Genomic DNA, 20,892 nt, shown 5'->3' on the forward strand with positions numbered 1-20,892 from the left:
TGCTTTCGATAAACTTCGAAGATTTAATTCCGTTTCCAGCTCTCCATTGAACCCAAATCCAGAAGGGATGCATCCATAACGGGCGAAGCAAACTCACCGACATCCCGCTGGATGCCCGTGACCATCATTTCTCGACTCTTGTCTTCTTCGCAATTGCACAGCTTCCAACATTGCATGTGCGACCTTGAACATGAATTGACAAGTCTTTTATGCCACCCTCGAGAATTACCCCAGCCACTATGCGATGTCGGAACATCCTTTAGAGCTCTCGCTAGCAGAGAAGCTTGATCTCATCCCGGCATTTGCTTCGATCAGTGAGTCGCACCAACCTCATTCTGTCAGCAACTACGTCCTTATTGACCATGGACAGCCTTGGCGGCCTCGATAGCAGCTGTGGAATGGCCGTTCCGTCGAACCAATAGGTCGGACACATTTTACCATCACGTCGTGCATGCAATAGTACGCCAGGTATGGATTTCAGATCCCACGTTCATAGTCTTCTCCGCTAAATATTCCAAGTTCTCAGGGCGCCTAAGTGTTCCTCAAGCACGGTATCTGTCCCACTGCCTGCCTTCTTTGATAGTTGGCAGAGACTGACTCTCCCCTTGCCAGCTGGGTAGAGCCTTCCTTTAACAGTGCATACCAGAAATGGTGTGCTTCACGTGCCATCAAGCCTGATATCATCAATATCTCCTCGCAGACGTATGGCTATTGGCTTGGCAGTTCGTCCTCCAAAGCGGTCCTGGTTTTTTTCCATGGTATGCTTCCCGAACACATCGAGCCAGCTAGATTGCAACTTACATCTACAGGCGGTGGATTCGCGTTTCCGGCCAATAGTGGCCATCTCAGCTTTCTGAGTTCAATCAAAGACTCTATGGAGGCGCAAGGCTTGTCATTGTCTGTTCTGATCGTTGATTACCCATTGACGCCTCTGACCACTTTTCCTACTCAATTCCAAGAAGCGGTCAATGCGGTCAGATATGTTCTGGAGACCTGTGGCTTTGAGCCATCCCAAATCATTATTGGAGGGGACTCTGCGGGAGGTAATCTTGCTGCAGCGGTAGTTCTTCATTGTGTTCAGCCTTCAGATCTCGTTGCTCCCCTTGCTGCTGTGTCATCGGCAAGCAGATTCAGGGGCCTTGTGCTACTTTCTCCCTGGGTTTCCTTCGATGTCACCTTGCAGAGCTTCACAAAACCCCCGGGTAAGGACTACATTCAGGCTGCATCAGAGAAAGCCTGGAGCGACAGCTATCTCAACGAGAGTGGGCCTTGTATTTATAGCGAGCCTGGTCTCGCATCTGCCACGCAATGGAAAGATATTCCTGTGCAAGACATTCTGGTCACAGCCGGCGCTGACGAACTTCTCCTCGACGGCATCACGAAGTGGGTGGATGATATTAAGGTGCTCAGCTCTCATTCATCGCTTAACATTGTTGCCTAAACTGACGTGGAGGATCTAGGTCCACAACACAAATATTACTTACAGCATCGCGCCTGACGAGCCCCACGAGGCTCCGATCATTTGGTCAGCATTTGGAGGTCGACGAGTAACCGAAACGGAACGGAGGGTTGACGCGTGGCTCAAACGGTGTATATGATGCACTAAACTGATTGGTCTCCTAATCAATTGGTTGTCTGATCCGTGAATCCTGAATGTTTGATCCATCATCCTGACTATGCTGTAGGGAGATAAGTATTTTGCTCCAAAAACGCCAGTAGGATTCAACGGTTCCAAGGATGCCTGGGAACATCCAGGCTGTGTTTGGAAATAATGGCGCGCACTCCTGACTAAACTCTAACATCGTATGTACTACCTTTAAGGCACCCATGCTTTCCAGTTCGACTTCTTTGGAACTCGTAATCAAGTGGCTACATGCGGTATTTGCGTTCAAGTTGAGTTGCGTGATTAACCTGAAGTCGTTAAACGGTAGGTACGAGTGACATTCCGACCACACAATAAAAGGACACGAAGGTGCGAAAGGTAACATGAATTAGGTTAGCCTTCACGCGTGCACGGCCACTGATCTCTCGTATATTGAGGAGTTTAAATGGAGGAGGAGGGGGAGGGAATCAATACAAGTGGCCCCCGAAATAGCCTTGAGCCTTTACCGCGCCTAACCAGCTCTAGAGCACGTCAGTGCCCCAAGAGCCCTGGTTCCGTAGCCCTAGGCGTCCGTGCGCTCAGCTGGACTGACCCCCAAACGGGATACACAACCGAGCAGTTTCGATGGTCCTCGACTGGGATTAGTGTTCATGGCGGAGTACATCGTACATTAAGGATTTTGTATGGGAAGGCTCAGCTGCCTTTGTGGAACTGGTGACCTTATTCGTCGACCTGAAGTTGACTTCAATCAACCGCAATGGTGTGCGACGTGGTAGGAGGAATGGACCGAAGTTTCGTAAATCCACTACCTTAATGAACGAGGGTATCATCTGGCATGGGCCTTGGTGATCCAATATATGTAGAGCCCCTCCTTCTCTCGAAGCTAGAAGCCCACAGAGTTGAGCCATCTTCGTCCCATTTTCCTTCTTGTATTTGTAACAATAATGGATGCTGGAGAGACAACCGCCCCGGCCCCAGAGCCGCAAGCCTTTGAGATTACGCAAAAATCACATACCACCACAATCACTTTATCGGGTCCTTCAGAGCCGACTATCCAGGTCGTCGACGAAGAGTCGGTGACCATCGTCAAGGATACAGCAACAGCGGCACCAGCCAAGGAAAAGAAGCAGAAGAACAAGCAGAATAAACAAAAAGCTTTGCCGGCACCCAAGGCCCCGGATGTTCCCTTCTATCAAAAGCTGGGAGAGTCCCTCCTCCGCCAAAGCCAAGAAGAGACAGTTTTGCTGTCACCCAGGGCCAGTCTCGTAAACCTGCGCGATTCGACGGATAGGACAAGGACCGCATCCTCAGACCTTCTCAGCCCTCAAGCCCATGCCTCACGCTTTCGATCAAAGAGCCGCGATCGTAGTCACAGCCGCAGCCGAAGCCGCAGCCGGGCTGGTAGAGAGGCGGAGAGCGATGATAGTGTCAGCACTGGATCGCTATCGGAAATGGAAGCCAAGGATCCCTCCGTCAACGCAAACTTGAAAGGCAGCTTATATACGCTGGACGATTTCAAGCGTCTCGAAGCCATCAACAACCTCATCGCCAGATATGGCTCCGTCTCTCACATGAGCGTACGTGACCCCACTTACTCATTTTGGCTCAACAAGACACGTACGGCGGCCGTACACTTCAAGCTCCTAAACAAGGTGGCTGTCCTGGCAGGAGACCCTTTGTGTGCCCTGTCAGCCATGCCTTCGACGCTGGAAGAGTTTGAGAGATATTGTCGCAAGGCCGGTTGGAAGACATCCATCATTGGAGCAAGCTCTGCACTGATGGAGATTGCCAAGCTCAAGAAGTGGCCTGTCATGCGCTTTGGTACCGAGATGGTCATCAACCCCATGACAAACGAGGTCTTGCTGGGCAAGAGTGGAAAACGTACCGTCACACAATGTCGCCAATTGCTCGATCCTGCCAAAGGGGGACTGTCGCTGCACATCTATGTGCCACAGAGAGGGCGCGATCTTGTGCTTGAGGGTGCTCTCACCAAGATCTACGACGACTGGCGAAACGATCGAAACACGAATCGAGACTGCCAGGCGTTCATCACCGTCTTCGAAATGTTCTCACTGCCAAACTTGATGACGTTTATTTACACCAAGGAGGCGGGTGGAAAGATCAATGGGTTCGCCGCGCTGCGTTCAATGGCCGACAATGGATATCATATTGACCCATTCATCCAAACCGCCGACGCGCCACGAGGCACTTCAGACCTTCTCATTTTCGCGTCTCTCGCTTACCTCCGCGCCATCGGAGTTCCTTACTTGGGCATTGGACATGAGCCGGTCTCCGAACCAGACGTGCTATACAACATGCCGTCTCTTGTCATCAGCGCAACACGACGCATATACCGCCATATCTTTGGCCGACTCCCCGTCGGCGGCAAAGAGGCCTTCAATTCACGGTGGAAACCAGACGAGGAACAATGCGTCGGCTTATACCTGATATTCGTCGGAAAGTCGACCCCCAGTCCCAAACACTTACTGGCAATGACGCACTTTGCCAACATCAGTCTGAGGAGCGTGGCCAAGGCGGACTGGAAAGACCTCAAGGCGGAGCTGGCCAAGAACATCAAGGTGCCCACGCCGGATCCTGGGTTGGCGATGATTGGGTCAACGAGGCCTTTCATTGATGTTCAGAGGCCTCTCATGACCAAGTCTGTCAGCTCGCCCTCGGCGTTGTAGATGTCAGTGTGCGAATTTAGCCTGTATGCTATAATGAAGGATTGGGAGGGCGCGGAAATACACGATTGTACTTTAGCTTCTGCAACAGACTTACTGATTTGTTTAAAGGCGACGTTTCAGCTCAATACGGATATGGTGATCATTTTGCGAAGCATTGCATATATGTCAATCTAATGAAAAGGAAAACGTTCCTGGTAGCTCAAAATATCGTTCTGTTGCATTAACTTTTATGGTATCGTCGAAGTCCTGACCTCTCGTCGGCCCCCAATGTCAAGTAATTTCCAATGACACGGCTTCTCCTCGGCTATCAGCCCTTCCTTGGCAGAGCGCGTTCAATGTCAGGGAAACAGAGGTAAAAGAAAGCCCTATTTTCCCTCTGACGTTCTATCTGAGTTAGACCTGCTCGCTGTATTATTGCCATTTTCTGCTTGTATACGGAGTACTATTTATTCGTTGAAGCGATCATGTCACCGATCTCCTGATATCTACAGCTCTGGCCAAACGTAAACGCGGCCAATCAGCGGATTAGGGAAAGCTGCTTACGCAGCGCTGCAATGAATAAGCGGCACTTCAGCTGGTTTAAAAGCCTGGTGGGTAAAGTCGTCTTAGATGTAGGTGAAAAGCAATGGTACTTACAAAACCCTATGATTGCGAAGAAGCTGTCCTGTTCTTCACACGGTACCCTCCGAGTCACGTATTCCCAGATTCGATTGATCAGGACTGTCACACCTCAGTTGAGACCATCCATATTGAGGTACCCTTCCACGTGGCGCAGCGCTCCAACCCGGCAATTTTCGCGTTGTTCATCAAAGTCCCAGAACTGGGCTGCTTCCCAGGAAACGAGAAGAACAATGAGTCGACGAGCTCCGATCGAAGCACAGAGTGTTGATGCACCGCTAACATCATCTGCCACCTTCCTGGTGCTTTCTGTCACCGATGCTCCGAATGCGGTTTCAAAGGTCCGTTCGGCTCTAGCGAGCATTGCGGATTTGACCAAGAATGTTGCAATTCGAGATCTGAACGCTCAGTTCGCTGCGACTGTTGGAATTGGGAGTGATGCCTGGGATCGGGTGACTGGTCTTCCTAGACCCGCTGAACTGCATCCATTTCGCGAATTCAAGGGCTCCAAGCACACGGCTGTCGCAACTCCTGGGGACTTGCTCTTTCACATTCGAGCGAACCGTCGAGACTTGTGCTTTGAGTTCGAACGGCAGCTGATGGACCTACTTGGAGATTCTGTCAAAGTGATCGATGAGACCGTGGGCTTCAGATACTTTGATGCACGTGATCTGCTCGGCTTCGTGGATGGCACGGCGAATCCGGTCGGAAACGCGGTGAATGATGCAGTTGTCATCGCCGAAGAAGACTCATCGGGCGTCGGGGGAAGCTACGTTGTGATTCAGAAATACCTGCACAATCTGCAAGGCTGGAAAGGTCTGAAGACCGAGCAACAGGAAGCAATAATCGGACGGACAAAGAGCGATAATATCGAGCTCGATGACGCGGACGGCGACAAACAAAAGGCGCACAAGCAGCTCGCAACTATCGAGGACGAAAACGGCGATGAGCAGGACATCTTGCGCGATAACATGCCCTTTGGTTCACCAGGGGCGGGAGAGTACGGCACCTATTTTATCGGGTATTCTAGAAAGCTGTGGGTAATTGAAAAAATGCTGGAGAAGATGTTTGTCGGTGACCCTCCAGGTCTTCACGATCGCATTCTGGATTACTCGACTCCTCTGACCGGGACGACTTTTTTTGTGCCGTCTGCGAGTGTGCTAGATAGTTTTGGTGATTGATCATCTGCAATCCTACAAAGGGATTTTGTGGGCAAGTTCAAGGAGATCCGTCGTAGTTTTGCATATATAAGTTTCTGGCCAGCTCTAATAACTTCGTCCTCTTCAATACTGCTTAAGAAAAGTTGGCGCTGGATAGACCTTCGGACTCAGTGATCACCACCCTGACAAGATGACAGCGTGATTGGTCAAATTCGCATGGTCCCGCTAAACCTCTCTTGGTCACACAGGAAGTCAACACCGATCTCGAGTTGGAGTGTGTCAGAGTTGGGGATCGAGTTATCGAAGGTGTTCCTATTTTTGACTCTTTGCCATTGTCCAAGGCGATGACTATCACCTAGGTACTCAGGTGGGCCCAACCTGATCCCGATATGAATTCCGTATCTTCGCACAAAACACTATGGGCTGGTGGCTACTTTTTCCAATACGAAACAATCTGATTCACGGTTTTTCCCCCAAGAAAAACATTGGACATGATTGCAAGATCATTCAACCATTGCAGCTTGCTAAAATCGGTCGCTGTTGATTCACACGAGCGCGGACCGCTGTCTTGATCCGACTGCGCTGTTAGCCATTGTTTCCACTTCTATCTCATGGCCGGGACACGATCTCGTGACCGAACGTTTACAGGATGTTGGACATGTCGGTCCCGCAAGGTGAAATGTGACGAGAACAAACCTACCTGTCTCTCTTGTTTGCGAATGGGATTGAAATGCACTGGGTATGCATCCAAACTGATCTGGGTTTACGACGATAATGTGCCATCTCGATCGACTGGTCGACGCTATATGAAGTGCGAATCTGTGTGGGAGAATTTCCCCGTGCTACACTCTGACGTCGTGGACTATCTAATCTCGGAGTGCGACAGCGAGACCGACGATTCTAGCAGGACCTCAGGTATCATGTCAACAACCGCTCTCCGTTCGAGTCACAATCCCTTCAGATTTTTTCGTCTTCAGAAGCTGAGCACCACACCTGAAATATCTGCTAGCTTGTCGTCGCCAGGGTCGATTGAGTTGATCAGCGACGACCTTGACGAGAAGCGACTATTCCATCATTACATCAATCACGTCGCAATCATTATGATGCCATTTGAACACATGCGTAATCCGTGGAAATCATCGTACCCTGCAGTTGCAATGATCGACGACACAACTAATCGCAACGCGCTCTACAATGCCCTACTAGCACATTCAGCTTCCAATTTGGCTCAATTGGGGGTACACAAGGATAAAATGGAGCGTCTTGCAACCAAGTACTACACTCTGGCTCTTGGACAACTAAGAGCGTGTATTGCCGACGATGAAAGCAACTATGCATTCATAGTCGCTGTAATAATGACAGTAATGATGGTTGAAGTTTGTACGCCCGACCTTGCTTTATCTGTCCCACTTTCTAACTCTTTATAAATAGATATATAGCGGAGCCACTCAAACCTGGAGGCATCATCTCAAAGGGGCGTGGTCGTTCTTGTGCCAAATGCAAAAGTCAGCGCCATGGTTGGAATCCGACTTCGCTTGCGTCTCGACCCAAAGTCTTCATATTATCAACATCATTACCGGCACCACGGCCTTTGGTGAGAAGTCAATATCTGATGGACTCAGCACTTTCCTCGATGAAAGAGATACTTCGGTCCATGACGGAGTGCTGACAACGTCAATCATGTCAACCGCAGATTTTGGATTCACAATTGGGGGCTCCAAAACAATACTGGATTGCATTTCTAGGATTTCAAAGCTTGCAGAACAACGAGAAATTGGCATAGCATTCCCATCATACGACCTGGAACTCACCAACATTTTATCGTGTCTCCAAGAATCTGAGCCCATATTGGACTGTTCGGCAACTCATGATGAGATCTCATACAGCTCGGTTGGCTCATCACACCCGTTCACTGTACCCGATGTGGCCTATCACCAACATAAGGCTTTTGTCCTTGCTACTTACATTTACTTGTTTAGGGTGATTTTTGACTTGCCTCCCCAAGACTTGACCATTTATGTCAACGAAACTTTCAAGCACATCTCTGCATTTTCAAAGGTCAACAGTGGCAATTTTTCTCTGTGGCCAGCTTTCATTGCCGCAGCAGAAGCGTGCACTGCTGAAGATAAAGATCTTGCAAACGACTGGATGAACAACGCAGGATCCTTTGGCCTAGGAAACAGAATATTGGTCAAAAGAGTAATCGAGGAGATATGGACTAGGAGGAAACTCCTCTCTGAGAAGTCCGGCCTGGACCAGAGTTGTATCAGAATTGACTGGAGAGAGGTGATGCATGACCTCGATTTGGATGTTCTTTTGATCTAGGTGGAAACCGCAAACAATTTGAGGAATGGCCAGGCAAGTCGCAACCGTTCTTCTAATCCAAAGACATCTGCAAGCTCAGTCCTCTAGTGGCTGTCACACCAATTGCTCCATTCCTGCAACCCATTTGGGCTGTATGAAAAGAGCGTGACAATCAACAAGGACCTGTCCATCGTTCGGGCCAACAGCCTCGACAGTGCCTTTGACCCACGCTTTCCGACCCTCGACTCGTTCCGTTTCTGCACGGATGACGATGACGGTGTTTGCTTTGACCGGATTCTTGTAATCCAGCTCAATGTGTGCAGTCACAGCGAGCTTCTCTGGCAGAAGAGGAAAACAGGCGCGTCCCATGCATTCGTCTAAGAGTACAGCAAGAAACCCTCCATGAACCAGTCCTGTATGGCCAGATAGGTCAGTTCCGAGGTGGTAGAATGCCAACAAACTTCCTGATGCATCGTCAATCAGTGCATAAGGCGCAACGGAGATTCTGCCAGCCCCAGCCAAGGTATGAGCGGTCAAGTGATTTGGAAGAGCTTGCTCCGAGACTTTGAGAACCGCCCTAGTTTCCAGTGAATGGGCGTGAGCCGTCAAAAATTGGTGCTTTGCTGGGGATGTCTTGAAAGCGTTTTCAAGCAGAGTGGCAGCATCTAATTCGTACAGACCGTTGCTGGCCTCCTTCGTATGCGCTCTTCCTTCCTTCTCTTCACAACTTGTTATGGCGAAGGACGCTTCTTGTTGGCTCTCAGAAAGCATTGCTTGGTCTTAGGGCCAGAGAGCCCTTAGTGAATTGGCGTGACTGGTTAATGGAGACAACCTTCGATTGTTGGTGCTATCAGGACCTTGAAAGAGAAGGTTCCTCTCTTTCAAGGGAGCCCGTTCTATATGAAAGTCTGTGGGGCTTCTATGCCAGCGATCTAAGTGCTGAAACCCCCATCAACTGGGTGGGAAACTGCAATATGTGGGCTCCGGATATTCACGGGCTCTCGCCATTGGTAACCATATGGCACGAAACCAGAGATGTATAATTTAATCTTCGAATGCGCTCACTCATTCCAAAGCCATTGATGGACGCAAATTTTGAGACGAATAGCCGATGGTGGACACGAGGTACTTCCCTCGCTCAGACTTTCCGAATCATCCCAATATCGTTAGTCTAACATCTAGTCCTCCAATGACAAAGCACAGGCAGCATTTCTCCAGGCTCACCATTGTGAGACTTTCCTTTTTAGGTGGGTATGAGTATCGGTCCTAGCATACCGCTAAACATGGAAAAGGCACAGTATCTATCGCTATTAGTTGCCTATGCTGAGGTCTTATACCTTGGACTACTCATGGCCGCCCCTCACCTTGCCATCTTATCATTTACGAAGGCCACATGCTCGATGTACATAAGACAGGCGTTGGTGAACCAAACTTTGAAGATCCCTTGACCTGTCTAGATCACAAAGTGCCACTCAAGTCTCAGCAACACAACCCACCGGGAATAGTACTCGACATGGGATCTTATTCACCAGAACCAGTCGTGCTCGTCACCTACCATTCTACGTCAATTGCTAGAATAACACTGAACAGACCTCGGTCACTAAATGCATTGAACGTCGATCTCCTAAAGCAGCTTGTTGAAGCTCTGCGCGCTGCACATGAAGCAAAGAAACGTGTGATCATTCTCGAAGGAGCCGGAGATCGCTCCTTCTGTGCGGGAGAGGACCTGAAGGAGACCCTTGCCCCGGAGACTGGATCAGGCGAGGAGCTAAGGGCTGCCTTTGCCAAACTTCAGGATATAACACGATTGACTTCTTTATCTGAAGCCCTTGTAATAACTGCCGTTCAAGGATTCGCAATTGGTGGCGGAGCTGAGATAGCATTGGCGGCAGATTTTGTCATCGGTGGCCCAGGAGCAAAGTTCAGGTTTCCTGAGGTGCCAATTGGCCATGCTGCAACTGGGGGCATCACGTTGCGGTTGACTCATATGGTAGGGCTGCTGAAGGCGAAAGAGCTTCTGCTCCGTGGCCAATTCACGCCCGCCCAAGAAGCGTTACGTATAGGTCTGTTGTCCGAGTTGGTAGACGATCCCAGGGCAAGGGCGATGGAGCTGGCTCATGAGCTAGAGAAGCTGCCAAGTATCTCGGCAGCGAATTCGAAAGCCGGCATGGAAAGATTGGTGTTTCCGAACATGGAAGCGGCACTGGCTGACGAAGTCAACATCGCTAGCTACTGCTTTGCTCAAAGTGATGCTGCCAGCGCATTTTCAAACTTTGCCCGGAGAAGAAAACAAAAAGCTATACCTGCGAGAGCAGCAGTGGTGAACAATAACGATGACACGATGACACGGACGGAAACTACCACTATGAGCTCCTTCTCTGGCCCAACTCCAGCACCGGAGAGCGTGATCAATTACCTAAGATCTTTCAAAGACATCAATTCTGCTTTCAACCATGCTGTCCAGGAGTTTGGGCCACGTACTTTTCTCCGGATGGGAGGCAAGGACTTCACGTTTCAAGAGATACACCACTCCATCAGTAAACTTGCAGGAGGACTGCAAGCACTCGGTGTGATACCAGGAAAAAGAGTTCTGGTCATGATGCGTAACAGCGTTGACATGGTCAATGCTTGGCTTGCAACAAACCGGTTGGGTGCAGTGTGGGTTCCGATCAACTTTGAATTGAAATCTGTTACTTTGACGAACGTGATAAATGCTGCGGATGCAACTGTTGCTCTTGTGGATCCAGAGTTTTTGAGCACCTTCAGGGAAGCACAAGATGGTCGTATACAGCATGTCTTCGACACGAAAGAAGAGGGCCCTACCGGCCTTCCTGCCTTATACCATCTTGGGTCACCTGTCACATCGTCAGCATCCGTACAGCCATCGACTACCGCAGCTTTCTTGTACACGAGTGGGACCACGGGCAAATCAAAACCGTGCATACTGTCTCATCAGTATTTCATTCTCCAAGCAAGCGCATTAATCGAGACATATGGGCTGCACAGTGGAGATGTCCTTTACTGTCCGTTCCCCCTTTTCCATGCAGATGCGACTGCTCTGACCACCATTCCTGCTATTCTCATTGGTGCCGTCGCTGCTATTTCCAGTCGATTCAGCGTGAGCAGGTTTTGGGAAGAGATTAGGCAATCAAGTGCTACCGTGTATGACTTCATGGGTGCCACGCTGGCACTGATATACAAGCAAGCACCCAGCGACCGGGACCGGGACCACAAAGTTAGACTGGCCTGGGGGGTGCCAATTCCAAGCTTTGCAGCGGATTACGAAGCAAGATTTGGACATCCATTGTATACTCTATATGGGAGTGTTGAGGCAAGCTTGCCTATCATGCAACAAGGCCCCAGAGTAGAGGGCTCATGTGGGACGATACGTCATGGACATCACCTCCGAATCGCAAATGAGCTCGATGAACCAGTGCCCGTCAACACGACAGGACATCTCCTAGTCAGGAGTGATAGGCCCAACGCCTTCTTCCAGGGCTACTTTAACAACCCGTCGGCGACGGTGGAATCATTCTCGAACCTCTGGCTCCATACTGGGGACCTGGCCAAGGTTGATCAACAAGGGAACGTCTATTTTGTTGGTCGAGCAAAGGACGTTATCCGCAGGAGAGGCGAGAATATCAACGCATCGGAGATCGAAGAGGAACTTCTGCGGCACCCAGATGTAATAATGGCTGCAGCATTCGCCATTCCGTCCGATCTAGGCTCAGGAACCGAGGATGACGTCAAGGTCGCGGTGATGCTACGAGAAGGAAGTGTTACTGACGAGAAAACGTTATTCGACTGGACGATCGGAAACATGGCTAGGTTTCAGGTGCCTAAAGTCATCGAGCTTGTCACAGACATGAAGAAGACGCCAACTGGAAAGATTGAGAAACGATGGCTCAACGCTGAGGGCGGCAAAAGTTTCGATCTCCGGAAATAGAATGTGAGATCATGGCATTGGTGCATGGTGGAAGTTGAATAAACAATAGAACAGGAAACTATTGAAGGAGGTCTTGTTGGAGCAGGATGCCTAGCTGACCTCTATCATCGTCTAGCTAACTAGATCAGGGGTCGATAGGTCATCATCAGCTGAAGAACCGAGTACGTACGAGTAGGCAGCAAGACGGGGACCGCAATAATTCCACGAATGAATCGTTCGGCCCATCCCCGCAAGTCAGCATGGCGAGATCCGTTAGCGAGAATCCATGAAATAGGATTATCAAACAAGAGCTCACTCTTTTTCTCACCCAGCATATTCACAAACATGACCAACTCAGATTATGCCACATTGCGTAAATTAGGAGACAGCCCTATTACGGAAATACGTCGACCTTTGACAATCCTTCTAAAGCTTGTGGTGGACAATCCACTCTGAAAGATACGATTTGACCTATTTACCCAGTCCCCATTTTGCTCAGCATGGTCTCCGAATGACCCTGGATACCAACCTCAGAGACTAATTGGTACGGTTTCGTGAGGTATTAGCTCGAAGTATGATATGCCCAGCGCTGTCAGAGGAGATGCTTTGATATTTCCACTCCTTTTCCTTGGTCTCACATGCGATGATTTGAGTTATTGGGCCCCTCAAGTATGCCTAGGATCCCCACACTGGTTGTCCCGATAAGCCTTATCGCATCCTGTACTCCATTAGGATCCTCGCAACCAACGTTTTATGAGGGTTTATTGAGTGCCTCATCAGAAAGCTCTAGCATTCGAGAGTTAACGCATTCTCGACGCAACTCCAAACGCGTCAAAGTACACGTCGGGATCACGTACTGCTTCGCTGTGAGACGTTTTACGAATAGTCAAGAAGATGCGTGGTCTATTAATGGAAAACTTGGCGGATACGTGTTAGAAACTCAACTCATACAAAGTTTGTATGAGTCGAGTCTCGATCCGAATCTTGGGGCTCGGACTTTGAGCACGAGAGTACTCTCCTGACAGTGCTGGACATCTCTATGCCGAGCAGAACGGCCTTGCAAGAAAGCACCAGTTCAGCACTTCACACTTGTTTGCCCAGGCTTCTGACATTTTGACGATTTCCAGGTTGGACCAAACTTTCCTCGAAGGACGCTCGATTCGCCTGTCGAATCTCATTGTGCTTGACAAGGTTGGCTCGCATTCGACGCTGTTGGGTATGCCAAGATAGTATTAAAAGCAATTGAACGAGGACGGTGCGAGTAAATCATATACTTCGTAACTCGAGTTGGCGGCCTAATGAGTTTGATGACTTGGCATGTCAGCACTCAACTCACTTGGGATATTTGCTCGCCGGGACTCTAAGTAATTACCTAGGTCGGTAGGCACTTAGTACTGGACCCTGTCACATTGCTGTCTAGTTATAAAGTATTGGGTTCATAAGCATCTGGACAAGAATGGACTACTCGTGTTAAGCACAAGGCACTAGCCTCCATTTCCACCACGTTGTCTGACAGGACCTGACACACCTAGTGCGGGCCTTCCAGAGGACATAGTGACAGGCGTTGGCTCTCTATCTCTTGACTTGGCTATTTCTCTACCTCGTGTATCAAAATAGTGCCCAGATCTAGATTGTCCCATGTTTGCCAAGGGAAGCATAGACCCGTGAACTTGTCTAAGCATAGTTACTGTCAGATAGCTACCAGAAGCCACGTAGGAGAGTATTTCTGTCTCGATATACATGGTGCCAGGCCTCCCTTTCCCGGTGATAGACTCCGCGGATATTGCCGTAATATTCTCGGGGAATAGGAAGTCCAATCGATGAATAGACTTTGCTTGTCCAAGCGCCACGTATGAGAGCCCTGCCATGTGGCGTTCTGTCAGGATTTTCGACCCACGGCTAGATTTACTCTTGACATCCTTATTCTACCCGGGGTCGATAAGGGAGTGCTCGTTCACACGCACAATGCTAAGCACACATTCAGTCAAGACCAAAACTCATTCCGGCTAGCCCGAGGTCGGTTCGAGGTTCATGTGTCGTGCCCGGATGTAAGCGAGGTCGTCTTTCATGGAGAGCTGTCTCACTCGAGGAGGGTGAGATCCATCCCTGAGTGGTGGTAGCTGAGCCCGGTGTCATGATCGTGTAAGAGTCTTGCAATCTTCTGAACACGAGCTGCGTACTGAAGGCTATATAAGCCCGTTGTATCCTATACAAAGGTACCCCTTTCCGACAATATCGACTGCTTCAGCGACGGGACCTCGTTCACAAAAGACAATCCTCAAGACGGTAACTTTATCCTCAGTCATTATGGCTTTCGTTTCTCCACTCGGCAACTATGAGACGCTGGCGGCCACATGCCTCATCGATGCAGGCGTGTTGAGTGCTCGCATCAAAGCAGTAGAAGCTGCGAAGACAGCATCGATTGAAAGCAGCGGACCGCAGACAACTCAGGAAGTCAAAAAGCTACAGCTTCAGCTTTTTGAGTCAGCACAAGCATTGCTGCAAGCAGTGACTCCACCAGAGTATACGTTGACACAAGGACTCTCCGCAAGCGTAAGTCAAGATTGAGCCTAGTCGGATTGACGAAGTCTGACGTTCCCAGATCATGGATCTGACCGCGTTTCGATACATCAGTCGATGGGAGGTCGCCAAAGGGGTTCCTGCTGAAGGTTCGGTGACATACAAGGACCTCGCGACCAGGCTCAAGGTCGACGAGTCACAAATGAAGAGAATCCTTCGTTATGCCATGACGAGGCAAGTGTTCATCGAGACACCAACAGGCGAGGTTGCACACACCCAAGCCTCTCTTCTCTTGCTGCAAGGCGGCATCAGCACACTGAACAGGTACTCGACAAATCGAGGATTTCCCATTGCAAGTTCGTTCAACGAGGCCCTCGAGAAATGGGGCCACGGTTCACAGGAACCCAATGAAACAGCATTCAACATCTTCAAAGGCACCGATCTGGCAATGTTCGACTACTATGAGAAGAACCCCAGCTATGCCACGGACTTTCACCAGGTCATGAGCTTCTTTACCAAGACCGCGCCATTGTCGCATGACCATATCAAAAAAGCATTCGACTGGTCATCACTCTCATTCTCGACCGTCGTCGATGTGGGTGGCAGTCTCGGCCACTGTAGCTTGGCCATACTGGAGACGAACCCAACAGTCACATGTATCGTCCAGGATCTACCACAGATCATCACCAAAGCAACCGACCCATCGACATCCATCGTCCCAGAACACCTCAGCAAACGCATCTCATTCCAGACACACAGCTTCTGGGACCCGCAGCCCGTATCTGCCGATGTGTATTTCATGCGCATGATCTTCCACGACTGGCCGTTGAAATACTCGAAAAAGATCCTCCACGCTCTCCTGCAGGGTATGAAACCTGGCGCTCGTCTCCTCATCATGGACTATGTCACTCTCCCCTACGGAAAGCTCAGTCTCGCAGATGAGCGTCGCATGCGCATCAGAGACTTGCAGATGGCCGTGATGCACAATGCATTGGAGCGGGATGAGGGCGAGTGGAGACAGCTCTTTGCAGAGACCGATTCCCGCCTTCGATTGGTTGAAATTCGCACACCGCCTGGCAGCGCTTTGTCCTTGATTGAGGTTGTTCTTGATGCTGCAATTGAAACGAAGACGGAGGTTGAGAGTGTTGTGCCTGAAAGCGTTCAGGAGAAACCTCAGCCAATTGGAATTGTGTCCCAATACATGGTGCCACAAGCAGCATAGCGCGCAAGATCGCTGAGTGGCGTCTTCGCAAGTATTGATTGATGTTGGAATATATCGGCCTAAGGCCAACCTCTAACCGTTTTGAGGATGATGGGCATAAGGCAGAATAAACAGTTCGATGGGATTTAGGGGCTGGCGTCCAGGCTTTCAGGTGTAAATTGTAGCGGTTACTAGGTTGCTCAAAATTCTCTTAAATAGAGTCGTTTGCCGCAAACTCTCTGTCAAAGTTAGCACGCTTTTATGGTTAGTGTAGTTAGGTTCTTTTGATTCCTTACAGAACAGCTCGAATCTGATATAGATTCGTGTACGAAGTACAGGGATTCATTTTACATTTGTGGACCTAGGATAATTGACAACGCATAGGCATGCTGCCCTTGCTTGAGAGGCTGGAATATAATCCGCTACCAATGCCACAGCGAATCGCTAAAAGGGTGATTGAACCAGGATGAGAGTGAATCATAGTATTCTTAGACCACAACACTCCACTGATGCTGCTCGAACATCAGCTTTTCTGCCCCACCACAGGGAGATCATATTCTCGACGAATATCTTATCGGACGCACTCCAGCTGTCCAACCCCATGTTCGTCATGTCGTCCTGGGTAATTTCAACGTGCTGGAGGTTGCCTGATTCTGAGAGAAGAGGCTGGGTATCGTCGTCCTCGTCGCCACCAAGCGAGGAAGTGCGCTCCGCAGAGTTCTCCCCAACTGTAGTGTCTTCTCCGGACTCCTCGTGTTCCGATTCATCAATGTCAGAGTTTCGTCCATCTGCTCGAGCGATGGCTTCGGCAAGAACTGTGAAGATAAGATTGGTTAATCGGTGAAAATATGCAACTAATGCAACCTCTCTGATCTGCTCTTCATCACTATCATTCTGCAAGAGTGATAAATCTCGCTCCATTTCGATTTCTTCCATCTCTGAAAATCCACCTCGGCGATCACCAGCCGAAGCCCACCAGACCAAAGAAGTGTAGGCAACTCGCGACCAAGACGGCGGTTCTACGACGTGCTTGTTTTCTATGTATGCTGAAGAGTGAGCGTCCAATGAGGAGCTTTCATCACTTTCACCACCTCCGTCCGAGGAGGCACGGCCGGAGGGGAATTGTTCGAGCCCTTGCTGTAGATGCACATAACGATGGAAATCTCGCTGAGTCGACTTTTGTCCAAATTGAGGGAAGTTCCTGGTCAATAACGGCGTAGATTCAATCAGCCGAGGAAAAACCTTCCTCCGAGCATAGTTATTTTCTGTGGAGGGCATTAGAACGAGGAGATCATACAGGTCTGGCTTCGTGCTCAGAACATCATCTGTTGTACAGGCAATCCAGCCTTGTTGTGTTTCGGAAATGTCTTTGGGGTTAGGGTTTGCGGCCTTCATCAGGTCGATATCTGAAACGCCAATAGTAAATAAAGGACGAAGCCTTGTCAGGTCAATGCTTGAATCTGGTAGCAGAGATAACAGGGATCTCGACAATGATGATAGAATGGAAATGTTATACACTGCTCGAATGATCAGCGAAGGAAGGTTATGAGGTGTGACCTCGCGTACCTAGGTCGCAGCTGAACTCGACAGGGGCCTCAGCAAGTATCAGTATCCTTTTACGGAGCAAGGCAGCTCTGAAGAGTGGAAAAACCAACGGCCCGAACAATTGGACAGAAGCCAACAAATTCGATGCAGGATGATGGGGTGTCAAATGATGTGCTGAGTGGAGATAGTTGGTCGCAGTACTCATAGACCTCGATTTCCGGTAACCACCAATCTTGCCAAAGGAATCTGTTGACTCGTTGGGAGCCTCGGATATTAGTTCCGCACTATCCAGCCTTGTTGTATCCCAATAGTGTTCTAATTGAGATGTATCAGCAACATCCTGGATTTGAGACCTGGACATATCAGTCTCCAGAATATCTGCATGAGCTATCGGCGAAGAAATACCTTGCTAGGCTTTTTAAGGTTTCAGCATGGCGCCAGATACGGCCCATCCTGCCATGTTCAAGAGGGACAAGGACGCCGATGGCCAGCATACGTGCCTTGCGCTCCGCATGTTCATCAGGCACATTCAAGAACGCACTGAGCCCGGCATAGTCCTTGTGAATGAAGTATCTGTTGTCTTCTCAACCCTGGACTCGCCGCGCAGTAAGGGGTCTTATCACTCACACCAAGTCCTCTTCGACGTTGTGGAGTCCAGAAGGTAGGGATTTAAATTCGACTGTGCCTTCGATTTGGACTGGGTAGCGGCATCAGTAAGTGCATTTCGAACGTCAGCTTGTCGACTGACCGCCCTCGATGGATTTGTACCACGTCAACGTGTAACTGTGCCTGATCAGTACCAAAGCTCCACGCTCACAGAGTAGGACGAAGTTCTATACCCTTTCCGATGGTCGAAATTTACCAGAAACGCTGCGGCGATGGGCGGCGCAGGCACGTCGGTGCTCGTGTCAAGCTGGGGAGTGTGCGACTCCGCCATATTGTTCTGCTAGCTGCGAAATTCAGGTAGAGTCATGGGTTCCATGAGGAGATTTAGGACGTCGAAAGAAATTAGGAATGCTGACCATTGATCCAGAGCCAGCATCTCAGGCTGCTATCTCGCAGTCTACGCTAATGTCGTCGTCCGAATGTCATTAGTGCGGAGCATTAAGACATATATCTGCTGCCTCTTTGGCTCATACCCCTCGCCGGAATGTGCTGCAACCGCAGCCTCGAAGCAGCCTCCAGGTTTCGTGAAGGTCAAAGACGTGGAACCACCTGGAATTCCTACAGAGACGTTCTGACAACTCCATGCACATATTACTTAACTTTACACCCGTTTCCTTGTGGCTGATTATCTAACGAGCCTTAGCGGACGTGGTGACTCAGCATTTCTTCTCGGTGTGTCATAGCTAAATAAGTCGGTAAATATCTACTCTGGGACTCGCGGCTGTCATTGGTCCGAGCAGCTACTGATCGAAGTCGAGCTGGATAGCCTCTTTCCCAATTTGGTGATTTTGCTTCAGGCATGAATTCGGGGTATATTTTATTTGAGCTTATCAAGACCCAACAACGCTGTTGGCACTGGACTACAATGCAAGCCCACTGCGGAGCAATTCAAGACCCAAGTCAAGATAATGCGTCCCTCGCCTGGGGCTCCTAGTGGTCATGGAGATGGAATGAGCACCAAATAGAGGAGATGAAGATCCTTCACAAGTATAAAATGGGACGCGTGGAAACGCATTTGGCCTTCTTTCATTGTCAGCAAGCCTAGTAAGTCATCCTGCCTTTACTCTCAACCACTTTACATCAAGAAAAAAATCCCGAAATATGGCTGAGAGCTTTGACATGCGCGGTGTCGACGGAGTAGTAGTCCAAAAGCCAGCGGAAGTGGTTGCGTTGAAGCCTAATGAAGTTCGTGTCAAGATAACACATACCGGAGTTTGTGGTACAGACCTTTTCTACGTACAGTATGGTTGTGCGCTAGGACATGAAGGTGTCGGCATTATCGAGGAAGTTGGCAGTGCTGTGAAGCTACACAAGGTTGGCGATCGAGTTGGTGGCGGCTATTTGAGATCCGTATGTCTCAACTCCTGTCCCATAGAGTGGTCGCATCATGGGCGCTTGGTTACTGACAGCAACTCTCCAGAGTTGTGGCAGCTGCACGTACTGTCTTACAGGTCGAGATATCTTATGCTATTCACGCGATTGCTATGGCATGGCAAGCTTTTCCAATGGTACATTTGGGACTTATTACATTGGTACTGAGTCATATGTCTATCCAATCCCCGAGTCGTTACCTTCAGAGTTCGCTGCACCGTTACAGTGTGCGGGAGCAACGGTATATGCAGCACTGAAGGCATACTCTCGACCGGGGTTACGCGTAGGCGTCCTCGGAATTGGTGGACTTGGTCACCTTGCAATCCAGTTTGCCGCAAAGTCGGGAGCCGAGACTGTCGTTTTCAGTACCAGTGCATCCAAGGAGGAGGAAGCAAGAGGCTTTGGTGCTTCTGAATTCGTGATTTTAGGTCATGAGGACCAATTGACGAAGCCGGTGGATGTGCTTCTGATAACCGCAGCTAAATCTCCAGAGTGGACTACGTGAGTGTCCAAAATCTTGACCAAATATGCCTAACTGACACTGAGCGCCTAGCTTCATGAGTGAAAAGGTTGTTGCCAGAGGCGCGCAGATCGTTGTTTTAGGAGCCATTGCGGAGACTTTGGAACTTCCGTAAGTACTCATCAAGTTTTATCAATGTCCTAGCTCGGAAGTTGCTGACTACCAATGGCATCAAGTTTCTCGTCTTTATTCTTCAACTGCTATAACGTCGTGACGAACCTGGTTGCCTCCCGAGCAACACACGGTGAAATGCTGAATTTCGCAGCAGCTCACAATATAAAACCAGTCATCGAAGAGTTCGAGCTCAATGAGGCGGGAGTGGCTGATGCAATCAGCAAATTGAAATCTGGCAAGCTAAGATATCGTGCTGTGCTTCATGTTTAGAGTCATCATCTGGGTTTAGGCTAGTTACTGCCAAAAGCTTTCGTCAAGAAAATCGAATGGGGTTGACAACGACATGAACGATGCATCATCCATGGCTGTTGTAATGAAATCATCACCGTAAGGCACCGAATTCTGATCGGAACTGTTCATCTGGGCGGCATATTTGGCCTCCTGGGCAGCTTTGATGTGCTGTAACCTAGAGGAAACCACCAAAAATATCTGAGGAAGCTCCATTGGTTGTGATACGACCTTGCCTATTGTACCCTGTTTGTTTGCAGTCGTGTTTCGATCCAGCTCAAATTTCTGTGCTAGGGCATCTATCAAAGCCGAAAAATCGATGATGCTGCAGTTAGATTCTCTGTCCCAGCCAATCGCCTTACAAAGAGTT

General features: G+C 49.4%; 8 protein-coding genes across 8 annotated transcripts; 6 read left to right on the forward strand and 2 right to left on the reverse strand.

Annotated features, from left to right (window-relative positions):
• Positions 1-451: 451 nt before the first annotated feature.
• Positions 452-1,441, forward strand: LTR84_003235 (uncharacterized protein; the record flags this gene model as incomplete). Its single annotated transcript, XM_064846830.1, has 2 exons — positions 452-459; positions 613-1,441. 2 exons carry the CDS (start codon positions 452-454, stop codon positions 1,439-1,441), a joined length of 837 nt encoding a protein of 278 aa, XP_064705810.1.
• Positions 1,442-2,547: 1,106 nt separating this feature from the next.
• On the forward strand, positions 2,548-4,290 carry LTR84_003236 (uncharacterized protein; the record flags this gene model as incomplete). Its single annotated transcript, XM_064846831.1, has 1 exon — positions 2,548-4,290. The coding sequence occupies one exon, from the start codon at positions 2,548-2,550 to the stop codon at positions 4,288-4,290; it is 1,743 nt and encodes a 580-aa protein (XP_064705811.1).
• Positions 4,291-5,141: 851 nt separating this feature from the next.
• Positions 5,142-6,089, forward strand: LTR84_003237 (uncharacterized protein; the record flags this gene model as incomplete). Its single annotated transcript, XM_064846832.1, has 1 exon — positions 5,142-6,089. One exon carries the CDS (start codon positions 5,142-5,144, stop codon positions 6,087-6,089), a length of 948 nt encoding a protein of 315 aa, XP_064705812.1.
• Positions 6,090-8,486: 2,397 nt separating this feature from the next.
• On the reverse strand, positions 8,487-9,143 carry LTR84_003238 (uncharacterized protein; the record flags this gene model as incomplete). The annotated part of the gene is made up of 1 exon (XM_064846833.1): positions 8,487-9,143. The coding sequence occupies one exon, from the start codon at positions 9,141-9,143 to the stop codon at positions 8,487-8,489; it is 657 nt and encodes a 218-aa protein (XP_064705813.1).
• A 742-nt stretch (positions 9,144-9,885) lies between these two features.
• LTR84_003239 (uncharacterized protein) lies at positions 9,886-12,318 on the forward strand (the record flags this gene model as incomplete). Its single annotated transcript, XM_064846834.1, has 1 exon — positions 9,886-12,318. The coding sequence occupies one exon, from the start codon at positions 9,886-9,888 to the stop codon at positions 12,316-12,318; it is 2,433 nt and encodes an 810-aa protein (XP_064705814.1).
• Positions 12,319-14,604: 2,286 nt separating this feature from the next.
• LTR84_003240 (uncharacterized protein) lies at positions 14,605-16,039 on the forward strand (the record flags this gene model as incomplete). Its single annotated transcript, XM_064846835.1, has 2 exons — positions 14,605-14,850; positions 14,900-16,039. 2 exons carry the CDS (start codon positions 14,605-14,607, stop codon positions 16,037-16,039), a joined length of 1,386 nt encoding a protein of 461 aa, XP_064705815.1.
• Positions 16,040-16,495: 456 nt separating this feature from the next.
• LTR84_003241 (uncharacterized protein) lies at positions 16,496-18,500 on the reverse strand (the record flags this gene model as incomplete). The annotated part of the gene is made up of 6 exons (XM_064846836.1): positions 16,496-17,535; positions 17,585-17,916; positions 17,969-18,136; positions 18,191-18,260; positions 18,312-18,346; positions 18,403-18,500. The coding sequence occupies 6 exons, from the start codon at positions 18,498-18,500 to the stop codon at positions 16,496-16,498; spliced, it is 1,743 nt and encodes a 580-aa protein (XP_064705816.1).
• An 830-nt stretch (positions 18,501-19,330) lies between these two features.
• Positions 19,331-20,504, forward strand: LTR84_003242 (uncharacterized protein; the record flags this gene model as incomplete). The annotated part of the gene is made up of 4 exons (XM_064846837.1): positions 19,331-19,579; positions 19,650-20,101; positions 20,154-20,231; positions 20,297-20,504. The coding sequence occupies 4 exons, from the start codon at positions 19,331-19,333 to the stop codon at positions 20,502-20,504; spliced, it is 987 nt and encodes a 328-aa protein (XP_064705817.1).
• Between the last annotated feature and the right edge of the window lie 388 nt (positions 20,505-20,892).

This window comes from Exophiala bonariae (assembly GCF_035927105.1).
Source record: "Exophiala bonariae strain CCFEE 5792 chromosome Unknown scaffold_15, whole genome shotgun sequence".
NCBI lineage: Eukaryota > Fungi > Ascomycota > Eurotiomycetes > Chaetothyriales > Herpotrichiellaceae > Exophiala > Exophiala bonariae.